The sequence below is a fragment of the Microcaecilia unicolor genome, chromosome 5 (genome assembly GCF_901765095.1).
Source record: "Microcaecilia unicolor chromosome 5, aMicUni1.1, whole genome shotgun sequence".
NCBI classification, from domain to species: domain Eukaryota; kingdom Metazoa; phylum Chordata; class Amphibia; order Gymnophiona; family Siphonopidae; genus Microcaecilia; species Microcaecilia unicolor.
Window position 1 is genome coordinate 226626948 of NC_044035.1, and position 12632 is coordinate 226639579.

At 45.9% G+C, this 12632-nt stretch overlaps 1 protein-coding gene across 1 annotated transcript in view; it reads left to right on the plus strand.

The window, feature by feature from the left end:
* The window catches only part of DSCAM (DS cell adhesion molecule), a 999367-nt gene that overhangs the window by 770561 nt on the left and 216174 nt on the right, over positions 1 to 12632 (plus strand). Inside the window, 1 exon segment of the mRNA XM_030205023.1 lies at positions 8962 to 9125. Within this exon segment, the coding sequence (XP_030060883.1) occupies positions 8962 to 9125 (164 nt within the window).

Here is a 12632-nt window from a genome sequence, read left to right on the forward strand (position 1 = left end):
ACTTATTACAGAAGTAAATCAGAACGGTTTACAATATAAAATCACATTAAAATAAGAGAATGAACAACACACTGAAATCCATTTGTGATAGGAAAGCACTGCAAAAGTACATACAGATTTTGCACCAAGTTACAAAAAAGCAGCTGACCACTGGAGGGATTAAGACATGATCTCTCCTTAATCCCCAAGCAATTGCTGTCTTCCTCCCTTTCCCCTGAAAGTGAAACCAGAAAGGAAAACCAGGCTATATGTCAGCTGCATGTATTATGGCCATTCTGAACAAAGCAACAAGCAGCTCAGACGATTAGCCTAGTGGTAAATTCAATGAATTTGTAAACCAAAGGACCATAGGCGCCCGGTATAAGAGGCTTGGCCACAAGTGCAGCAAGGGCGGGGCGGTGGGGGCGGACTGCCTCGGGTGCAGCTCGTGAGGGGTGCTGTCTTGAACATCTCCCCCCCGACTGGTGCGTGCAGAACGTGCAATTGATGCTGAGGCTGTCTTCCCCCCCCCCCCCCACCCCCCGACGTGCGATCGATGCTGGGGCTGTCCTTCTCCCCCCCTCCGACCAGCGCGGCATCGCTCTCCCCTCCGCTCCTGTCACGTTTTTCAAATTTGAGGCTTCGTAGCAGCAGCAGCAGCAGCAATGATGTAAGCGCTGCTTTCAGCCTGCCCCGGAAGCCTTCTCTGGACAGCGTCCCACCTACGCGGGAAGCTGTACAGAGTGCTTCCGGGGCAGGCTGAAAGCAGCGCTTACATCGCTGCTGCTGCTACAGGTCACTGTACCGTGGATTCAGCTGTTATTAATGGACTTCAGGTGTGCTCCCGCGCGGCTTTTCCCTCTCTGCAGTAGGCTCTCGAGTTCTCCAGCACTATGAGCATGAGTACCGTCTACTTTTGTTTGAGCCGGGCCAGAGAGGTGTCCAGGGATGGGTATTTTCCGTTGGGTTTAACACTCCCAGTTATTTAGAAAATTTGGCTCTCTTGGCGGAATATACGAGGAAAGGCGAGGTGGGGCGCCAATTGCCAGATATTAAGCAAGCTGTTAAACTGCCCAGGGAGAGTTAATTTCCATTGGCTTTAGCATCCCCAGTCATTTTGAAATCTTGGTTCCTCGGTGGGGGCGGGGGGCGCAGATTCCTCGCTGGGCAGCAGTAATACAGTGTTTGAACCGATGGACACATCCCCCACACCAGATAGTCTTGAAACAGCCTGTTTGTTTGTTTTTTTTTTGCTCTGTTGTTCCCCTAAATTAATTTGCATCATTTAATTGAACTTGTAGCTGGCCTTCCCAAATGTTTAACGTACCTTACAGTACTACCCTTTTTCTGCCTTAAAGAGCTTACAGTTCAAGTGAGGATGCTGGAGGAGAGAGAGAGAGAGAAAGTGGAAAAGTGCAGGGGAGAGCCAGGGACATACAAAAGAGCAGGGGAGAGCCAGAGAGAGATGGGGAGAGAAAGAGGGGACATGGAAGAGAGCAGGGGAGAGCCAGAGAGAGATGGGGAGAGAAAAGGAAGGGGGACAATGGAAGAGAGCAGGGGAAAGCCAGGGACATGGAAAAGAGTAGGGAAGAGCCAGAGAGAGATGGGGAGAGAAAGAGGGGCCATGGAAAAGAGCAGGGGAGAGCCATGGGCATGGAAAAGAGCAGGGGAGAGCCAGAGAGAAGATGCTGGATGAAAGAGGAGAGAGAGAGAGAGAGATGAGTGGAAAGATGGGGAGAGAAAGCGTGGACATGGGCAAGAGAGAGAGAGAGAAGCTGCTGGGGAGAAACTGGGGGAGACCCTAGCTGTCAGACGGAGAAATACGGAATGAAAGGATGGAGAAAGAGGGGAAAATGCTGGAAGGAGGGGGAAGAAAGAGGGAAGGGTAGGGAGGGAAAGAGGAAAGACACTGGAAGGATGGGGATAGAGAGGACATGCTGAATGGGAAGGGTGGAGAGAGAGAACTGTTTAGAAGGAAGGGGAGATAGAGGGAGATAATGGATGAAAGGAGAAGGAGACAATAGAAGGAAGGATTGGGATAGGGTAATGGGTAGAAGGATGGAGAGAGAAAGAGGGATGACACTGGATGGAAGGGTAGGAGAGAAAGAGGGAAGGTGCAGGACATGGATGGATGAAGGGAGGGGAGGGAAGAGAGGAGAAATCTGGACATGGATGGAGGGGAATGTCAGCTTTTGGAAATATGCATCTGTGATATTTTGCATGTAAGTTTCAATTTTTCTAGTATTGCTGCATGATGAGTCTGACTTCCTGAGGTAACTTTCCAGTTTTGCCTTCATATCTGTTGTGTCATGTGTTTTTCATGTGTAATCAAGGTGCAGTATTCTACTAGTGTTTAATATTTACAGCCCTTTTTGGGTTTTTTTTTTTTGTTTCACTGGGTTGTGTACTGGTGTTTTAGAGCCCGGTGTAATTACAGTGCTGCCTTTCCACACATAAGGTTGTAGCTCATCCTGTCCTTGGAATTAGTGCTGTTATGGTTTGCTACGGTTATGAGTGTGTTTATGCACAAGTTTGTGTAGTGTTTTGCAGTAGAGAGATTGTGTATTGGCCTTACTGAGGTGGCACCAAAACATCAGAAAGGGTTTTAGAGCCTAAATCATGACACACTACCTCTTTAATAAAAGGAGCTCATTGTGAACACTATCCACCCTAAAAGGGTGTTTTGTGGCTCTACATGAGAATTGTGATATTATGATCTCTTGTTTCATATTGTTGACGGTCTGTATTTTCCATATGGGTAGTATATTGGTGTATTAGGGTCTGCCTAGTGTTATGGTACAGTAAGGTTCTGTGTGTTTTTGCACAAATTTGTGCATAGTGTTTTACAGTTGAGCGATTGTGGTTAGTATATATGCTTTGAGCAACCACTTTATTCTTTGACATATGATACATATCTAATATCTAAATTTAATAAAAGGTATTAATTGTGATTTATTTTTACTTATTTTTTTTCTGTTAATTGTGGCTATAAGCTCCGCCCTTGGCTCCACCCCTAACCCCACCCCCTTTAGCCTCCCCAAACAGTTGGGCCACCGACCGCCTATGCAAAGGACATGTGGTGTACATTCAGGTACAGTGGGTATAAACCTCAAGTTATAATGGGATTTGAACTTTTGCTCCTTGGTTTACTGCACTGACCATTAGGCTACTACCCTGTTCTGAAAGGACATCTGTGTGACCATTTTCATAAGAATGCTGCCAGACAGATGTCCTTATGCCTTGCACCCCCCCCCCCCCCCCCCCCCCCCCCCGGATTATCATGTAAAAGTTTCAGTTTGTAGAATGGTTACTCAGGATGGATGTCCTTCTTTCTTATTTTCGAACAGGAAACCTCAATGCTTTTCCTGTTTGAAAAGGCTGTGAGATGAACGGATTTTGGGGTGTTTCTTTTGCTACTGAGACGTCCTTTCAAAAATGCTCCTCTACATGAATACTGGTGATATTCAATCTGTTAATTAGATAACTGTCCGGATAGTTAGAAATTAGTTATCTGGATATTGAGCTCAGTATCATCATCCGGATAGCAGTGCTAGTCATCACTCCATCCGGGTACTCAATGCTGGCCATAGGCTGAATACTGGCACTTTTTTGGCTGGAGCAGCTGATGTTAAAAAAAAAAAATACAGTACTGAATTCCAGTCTCTCTCTCCCTTCCCTTATATAAAGGTGGTATTCAATCCTGTCCTGCCCCCTGTGCAAATACATACTATGCCACTCACACATGCCATTATAACATAATGCTTAAGTGCCTTACTGTCACTTTCATGAGTAGGTGTACACTTGCTCATGTAAGTGCTGGTATTTCATACCTTTATACATGGAAGTTGCATGTAAATATGGGCCCCGAGTTTTAAAATTGCCCTCTATGGGGTCAATTCTATAAAGTGCGGCAAAGTTTATGTGCCAAAATGCAGCATTCTGAGTGTGAATTCTGTAATGGCATCTGTGCACTCAGATTCCTTTATAGAATACTAGTAAAAAGGCCCGTTTTGAAATGCAATGAAACGGGCGCTAGCAAGGTAAATTCCCACCCATCCTCCCTCCCTGCCGAGTTCCATACCCCCCTCCCTCCCTCCCATCCGAGTTGCAGACCCCCCTCCCTCCCTTCCTCCCTCCAGACCCCCTCCGTCCCTTGGTGTCTCCCTCCCGAGTTGCAGACTCCCCTCCCAGTTCAAGGCCCCCTTCACGCCCTCCCACCGAGTTGCAGACTCCCCCCTCCCTCCGATTGTAACCCCCCCCTTTCGCATTACTGCCTGGCCCCCCCGTGGCGTGACCCTCTGGACACCACCCTGCTCGGTCCCTTGCCCCCCCTCTTCAGTCCCTCCAGAGTTACAGACCCCCCTCCCTCCCAGTTCAAGGCCCCCTTCACGCCCCTCCCACCGAGTTGCAGAGTCCCCCCTCCCTCAGATTTAAACACCCCCCCTCCGCGTTACTGACCCCTGGACCCCCCTGCCGCAACCCTCTGGACACCACCCTTTCCTCCGAAATACCTCCCCTGAAGCCGTCATGTACCTCTGCTGACGGATCCGAAGTGCTGTTCTGGGCTGCGTGGCGTTCCTTGTTGAATGAGCATCTGTTGAAGTTTCTGTGCGTGCATCTGATGTCAGACGCACACACAGAGACTTCAACAGATGCTCATTCATCAAGCCACGCCCCGCAGCCCAGGACAGAACTTCGGATCCGTCAGCAGAGGGGAGGTATTTCGGAGGAAAGGGTGGTGTCCAGAGTGCCGCGGTAGGGGGGTGCAGGTGTCATTAACGCGGAGGGGGGTGTTTAAATCTGAGGGAGGGGGAGTCTGCAACTGGGTGGGAAGGGCGTGATGGGCCTTGATCTGGGAGGGAGGGAGTGACATGTGTGTGTGTGTGGGGGCGGGTGTTTGGATGTGCTTCGGGTGGTGGGAGGGGGGGTTCATGTTGGGGGGGTTGTTGATGCGCTGAGCAGGGTCATTTACGCGGGGGGGTGTTTAAATCTGATGGAGGAGGGAGTCTGCAACTCGGTGGGAGGTGCGTGATGGGCCTTGAACTGGGAGGGAGGGAAGGAGTGACGTGTGTGGGGGGGGAGGCGGGTGTGTGGATATGCTTCGGGTGATGGGAGGGGGTGTTTGATGTTGGGGGGTGGGTGGGTGATGTGATTCGTTGAGTGTCATTGCTCTGCCCTCAACGTCATCACGTTTGACGCGTGGGCGGGGCAGACTCTCATGGATGAAAACTTATCTCAGCCACTTCACTTTAGAACGTTGGGAAAACTTATCTCAGCCACTTCACTTTAGAACGCTGGGAAAGTGAGGCTTCATTAGAACGTTGGAGGTGCGTTTTATATAGAGAGACTAGTAACATAGTAGCATAGTAAAATAGTAGATGACGGCAGAAAAAGACCAGCACGGTCTATCCAGTCTGCCCAACAAAATAAATTCACATGTGCCATTTTTTGTGTATACCTTACCTTGATTTGTACCTGTCTTTTTCAGGGCACAGACCGTATAAGTCTGCCCAGCACTATCCCCGCCTCCCAACCACCAGCCCCGCCTCCCACCACCGGTTCTGGCACAGACCGTATAAGTCTGCCCAGCACTATCCCCACCTCCCAACCACCAGCCCTGCCTCCCGCCACCGGCTAAGCTTCTGGGGATCCCTTCCTTCTGAGCAGGATTCCTTTATGTTTATCCCAAGCATGTTTGAATTCTAGTACCGTTTTCCTCTCCACCACCTCTCGCGGGAGGGCATTCCAAGCATAGTGTAAGTTGAGATTTATATACTGAGATTTAGGATCACCCACTTATGTCAATAGCAGGCATAAACGTAGACACCAAAATGTAGCACTTTAGCGCCTAAATACAAGTATCATATAATCAATGTGTGTAAAAGGGTCATAAATTTGATATACTGCCTTTCTCAACCAAAGTGATTTACATGTATGATATGCAGGCACTTTACCTGTCTCTAGTGGGCTCACAATTTGTTTTTGTACCTGCGACAATGGAAGTATGATGTGTCCTCTGCTCTGGAGTCCTTTCAACGGTAGCTGGCTACGAATATCCTATGGCTGATCAACAGTTGCTGTGTCTAGAATCTGGCACTCACACACAAAAATGGATTATCATCAGTCACTCAGTCTCTCCAACACTAAGTCCAGGTCCCTTTCTGGACTTAGGTTCCTTTAAGCCTTTCCCCAGGGCAAGCTCCTGTAGGGAGGTGAAAACATCCCAGTCTTACTTAGGTCTCTAGGGTGTTACGCAGTTCACATCAAGGTCCAAAACAAACAACAACAAAAACTATGGGAACAATCCTCAGGGTTCACTTGATTCAAAAAAATGTTACCAGTTAATCACAAATGAAAAAGAAATGCCAAGCTTGCTATCTTGCCTGACACCACCCACATAATTCCTGGAATCTACTCCTCCTTCCAGGGATGCATTTCCCCCACTGGTAGGCAGTAACAAGAAAACAAATAGTTCCCAAACAGTCAGTTTTAATACCACAGTTCAAAGACAGGAAAATAGTAAGACAGGTCTGTACCCTCATGCTTGCAGGTCTTCTGGCCAGGAGCTCTGCACTTTTCGGTCTCTCAACAGTGACTGAGCTCTGCTCTTGTCTCCTCTCTTTTATAGCACTGTTGACGCCTCCTCTTTCTGCTTCCACTCTCTCTGGCCAGGACTGTGTTCCTTCCCATCTCTTCCTGCTGAGGCTCTAAACCTCCTTCTTCTGTGATTGACTTGGAGCCCACCCTCTCTCCTGAGGTTTTAATTCTGTGGTTCCCGCCTCCTTCCTAGACTTGCTTCTATCTCTCTTCTAGGGATTAAATTCTGTAGTTAATGTTTCTTCTTCTCTAGGTTTCCCTGATTTCCATGATGGGATATACAAGAGGGTTAATTGGCTTGCCAAGAGTCACAAGGAGCTGCAGTGGGAAATGAACCCAGTTCCCCTGCCCACTGTGCTACTCCTCCACTCCTAAATGATTGACATGTACCACCTCCTGTTTATGCACCCTTGCATTTATGTGCCATGGGACTTGCGTGCTTATATTATAGAATACCACTACTGTCACATATAAGTACTGTGACAAAAGGTTGTAAAGATTTGTGCAATCAAGCCTTTTGGTTTCTTAATTACTTTTTCAATAGTTCTATAATTGTTCTTTCACATGAAAGTGTACAGCATGTTGTGTAGATCAGTGAAACAAACTCTAGCTTGAATGCATTTTAAATTCTATTTTCTAGACAGCAATATATGAAAGATTTGTGAAGATGTGAAGACGTTTACAATACACCGCATGTGAGGCTTTTCTGCCCAGTTTATGGATACAAATATATATATATTTTTACGTGTTCCGTCATGGCACCATAAAAAAATTTTTTATTAAACTTTTAAACATAACAAGTACAATAAGCACTCTAGGAAATGTGACCAGTTGTAACTGTCCAGAAGATAATAGTGGAGGTGGAGTAAGCTGCAGCAAAGCCAATCACCCTCCCACAGTAGAAAAACCTTCTTGGGAAGAAATAGGAGGGTCTGGGGTGAGCCTTTTGCTGAACTTAACGAGGCACCACAGAGTATCTTCATTATACAGAATCAGATCTTTTATCAGGCCTATAGTAACCAGTGTACTTGCAACAAGATTTAGATTTGGCTTTGTGCTTCCCAGTTTAAAAAGCAAAAGTGTACCTGAGAGAGGAGTAGAAATCCAAGCCAAATACCCTTTCGCCAAAGGGACTCACAAGGAGCCTGGTTTGCTCCATAGGGCACACCCCGTGCTGCAGGGGTTTGCTGGGTTTTATTGGCAGCGCCGGCCTGCACTGATGACGTTAGTGAGTCGACGAGATGGATCGAGAAACAATCACAGCCAGCCCAATAGGATCTTCTGAGTGCCTCTTGCAGTGCTCACCAGGCTCTCGCTCCTCTCTACCTCCACCAGCCACAGGGATTTAAGGGTTTTATGTTGCGTTCTCGAGGTCTTGGCAATGCAAAGGCAAAGGCTGCAATCTCTAAGTGCTTAATAAAGCCCTTCAACACCAAAGGCACAGCTGCAGCAATCTCTAAGCAACTACGGAGGCTGTTCAGGCACAACCCACAGAGCAGGCAGAAAGCACAGTGAAACACAGAGAGGCTTCCCACACCCAGGTGTAGTGTAGTGAAGCAATTAGAGTCATGCTGGAAGCAGCCAGCACAGAGTGAGAGAGAGAGCTAACCCAGGCAACACCCACAGGTGCAGTATAGTGAGGCAATTAGTGTCATGCTGCTGGATGCAGCCAGCACAGAGAGCTCAGAAAGGACAGACAGAAGAAACAGGAGCCAGCTAGGAAGCCGACCTCCAGGAATAAGGTAAGTCTGAGGGTGGTCACGGCTACAGACGTGACATTTTATCAGTTGTGCCGGCCCACACTGATGATGTTAGCGGGCCGACGAGATGGGTCCAGAAACAACCACATCCAGCCCAATAGGATCTTCTGGGTGCCTGTTACAGTGCTCACCAGGTTCACACTCTTCTCTACCTCACCCATAAAAAAATTTAGCACTCTATGTGATGGTACTAAATAATGACCTTCCTATTGCCTGTCGTCATCTTTCAAAAGAACCTTTAAGCTTTGGTATACAGTTAAAATTTTCACTAAGGGCTAACTTAATAAAGCAGTCCTGGTGGTTAAGAGTTTGGCAGTTGGCCATTGGTTCCATTTGCAGAGTTATGCTTGACAGGACATGTTGAGGAAGACCAATAATGGATCTCATTGTTGGTCCTGAACTGTGTGAATAAATTCATCTTGCATAAATGTATCAGTTCTTTTCTTTCATTGTTTGAAATATAATGTGCCCTCTCATATTTATAAAACCATTTTTCTTATGGGGTACCCTGAGAAAAAGCAGCCCTAACATAACACATGTCCACACAGATTTCTTTAAAAAAAAAAAAAAAAGGCCAGTTCTAATTTTGATTGTAATTTCTTTGTTTTTGTTTTCTCTGAGGTAGTAACGGGACACCCAGTCTAGTATTGGTTGATGGGAGAAGAAACGTCTATAGCAATGGTAGCTTTATAATTCGCACTGTGAAAGCAGAAGATTCTGGGTACTACAGCTGTGTTGCCACTAATAGCTGGGGATTCGATGAAATCATTCTGAATTTACAGGTTCAAGGTAAGACATGGAGGTATTTATCATCTGTTTAAGATTAAGAGATTAATTCCATTACACATTAAATCACAAGACTAAAGGTCAAGTGGATTTTAGGTTATCATAGTAATTAGAAAATTTGTGGACTCTTTCCTATATTTGGCTGTTTATTTTTTCACTCTCTCCCTATGTTCTGCTGCTGCTGCTCATTCTTTAACTCCCTTTAACCTGCTGAGAACGGTATGAGCTAAATCAAATTCAAGTCCAAATCATTCATTATTGTTAATCACCGAATGTCCTGTCAACAATTCAGAATGTGTAGGTTCCTTAGATTTTAATTTTCTAATGATGTAAGCAGCGAGAATTTACAGACCTTACTTCTAAAATTTTCATTATTTATATTACAATGTTATCTGTTAAAAGCACAAATTCTTGTAAACCTGAAAAATTCTATAATTCATAATGAAATGGGTGGGGGCATAGTATAACTATATACAATCAGTACAGACTATGAAGAGTGATGGTCATATTTGTTTTGATTATGGGAACATCTGTCAAATGGGAACTATATTGAGGTCAAAAACTAATTTGGCAGGGGCCACCAACCTTCTCATGACTTTAAGCCACTGGAAACTTGGACTAAGTTTGGCCCCTAGTGGCCAAAGTAAAGCTGTATCCAGTATTCCTCACTTACGATCAAGAACAATTACCCCTCAAGTAACATAAATGTGTAAAACCACACATCAGTCTTATTTTGCTCTTCTCCAGCTGTTAACAACATTTTTTTTATAAGACAGAGTTGATGGGCCAACACTGTTATGACTTTTTGCCACATTGGAAACCTGTCCCCTGATATTCAAAAGCATTTATCCAACCAGGCTTGGCACCTGACTGGTTAAATGCCGCATAACTGGCTATCCGGCAATATTCAGCGGGGGATAGCTGGCTATCCCCTGGTGAATATTACCGGTTAGCAGCTAGTGGATAACTGGTTATATCGGACAATATAACCGACTATCTGCCAATTTTCAGCTCGAGTTTAGCAGCCAAATATGGCCACATTAAAACATGGGATATCTTTGGAAATTTTCAAGATAACTTGTTAAGTCTGAATATCTACTTAGCCAGTTATGTTGAAACCAGCTAAAAATAAACTGGATATTCAATGCCGTGCACCAGAAATGGCCCAGCATGGAATATCCACCATCATCACGGTCCACGGGAGTTAGCCAGGCTAACTCCCACGGTCTGAATATCAGCCCCTATGGGTACTACAGGAAGAGGTACCTATGGACTATGACAGAGACATTCACATCTGAGACATAAGGCCATAAAACATACCATTCTGGGTCAGACCAAAAGTCCATCTAAGTCAGCATCTTGCCTGTAACAAAGACCAATAATGGTTATTAGGAAGTAACCAATAGATGTCCTAGAGTAGATTCATTCCTTGTGGGTCAGAGAAAGACAATCAAAATGGTGTGGAGTCTATATATCAGAAGTCATACTAGATGAGACTCAAAGAGCTAAATATGTATACCCTAAATGAGAGGAGAGACAGGTAGATAGGGACTAATTTCACTTGCAGACGGGTAGGGAGGGAGGAAGGGAAGGGGGGGGGGGTTGGAGGGGTGGGCAGGGGAGAAGGGATATATTTGGATGCTACTTTTTTTTTTCCCTTTGAATGGTATAACATATAGGGAATTGATGGGGGGATGACACAGTTGGGAGGGGGGGAAAAATAAAAGTTAGTGCAGTCCTGAGTGAGGGAGGGGACTTGCACATCTTTATTCAGAGTATAAATGTTGTTCATCGCACTGGTGTTACTTTTTGTATATAAATGAACAGAACACATGGTTGTACTGCACTGATGCTAATAAAGATAATTAAAAAAAAAAAAAAAGTATTAATAATGCTCAAGAAGCAAATGCTTTCAGTGGAAAGGAAGTTCTAAAACTAGAGGTCACAAAATACAGCTTCAAGGGAGTAGACTGGGGAACAAAATGTTTTGGGTTTTTTCATGGAATGAGTACTATATTCCTGAAATATCTCCCTGGAGGAGAAGGTAGAGACATAGTTGGTAGAAGAGTTCAAAAGAGTGGAATAAGCACAGAGGGTCTCTAGAGATAAGAAGAACATGAAACACTGGTATGCCCTACAAGATGAAGCAGTTACAACTGTAAAACCATTATATGTAGTCTGGCAGTTAAAACACAGAAACATTAAAATATGGGGCCTAATAAGATCTGAAAGTGTGCTTCCAGCTTGGCCCAGCTTAATTAATTACTGGAATCACACAAGCAGTAAATAGGTCTCAGGCAGACACACCAGCCATACCTTTTGATGCCATGGAAGCCTCCATTTCTTGTGTAGTGATAAAGTGACAAATGGCAGTCTAGATTTCTTTCCTTGCCAGACAGTAGCATAGCTATGGGTGGGCATAGGCCCACCCATTCTTGGCTCATGCCCACCCAGTCTGGTGGCCAGTGAGACACCCAGAACACTTCAGCAGAAACTGCCTCATTCTCTTCTCTCCCTCTCTTCTGGCCCAGGATCTGGCATCTGCCCCTCCCTAGGGTTACCATGTGGCTCCAGAAAAAGGAGGACTGATTGAGCCAGCCGGGTTTTACTTCCATTGCTTTCAATGGAAGTAATTGAGTCAGCCGGGTTTTTACTTCCATTGCTTTCAATGGAAAGCAATGGAAGTATATCCCGGCTGGCTCAATCCGTCCTCCTTTTTCTGGAGCCATATGGTAACCCTACCCCTCCCATGCACATGGCCTGGCAACTCTCCCTCTTTCTGAAATCCTCACCCTTCCCTGCTTTACCTCAGAACTGTCACCAGCAGCATCCACCATTCATGTAGACTGCCTGCACTGGCCCCGCAGGTTCCCTCTGTCATGCCCTACCCTCAATGATGTCACTTCCTGTTTCCTCACTTGCTGGACACTTCAGAGGAAAGCTTGCAGGGCTAGCACAGGCAGTCTATTTAAATGGCTGCTGCCACCAGTGACGGTTCTGTGGTTCAGCAAGGGAGGGGGTTCAGAGAAAGGAAGAGGTGCTGGGCTGTGGGTCAGGGAGGGAAAGATGCCAGATCTGAAGGTGGAAGAGAGGGAGAGAGATGCAGACATGTTGATACTGAGGGGAAGGGGGAGGGTGGGAAGAAAGATATTGGTTTCAGGGGCAGAGGGGAAGGAGAAAGGGAAAAGAGACAAAGAGATTTTGGATAAAGGAGCAGAGGGGAAAGAGGGAAGAGAGATGGTGAATGAGGAAGCAAAGAGGAAGGAGGGAGAAATTTTGGGCCTGGGGTGGAGGGGGAGGGAGGGAGGGAGGGAGGGAGGGAGGGAAGGAAGAGGTACAATATACTTAGATTGTGAGCCCATCTGGGACAGTGCAAGTACCTGAATAGTTGTATATGTAAACCGCCTTGATTTGTGCTTCAATAGAAGGCAGTATATCAAAAATTGATAGACTTAGACTTAGATATTGGACATGGGAGCAGAGGGGGAGGGAAGGAGAAATGTTGGATCT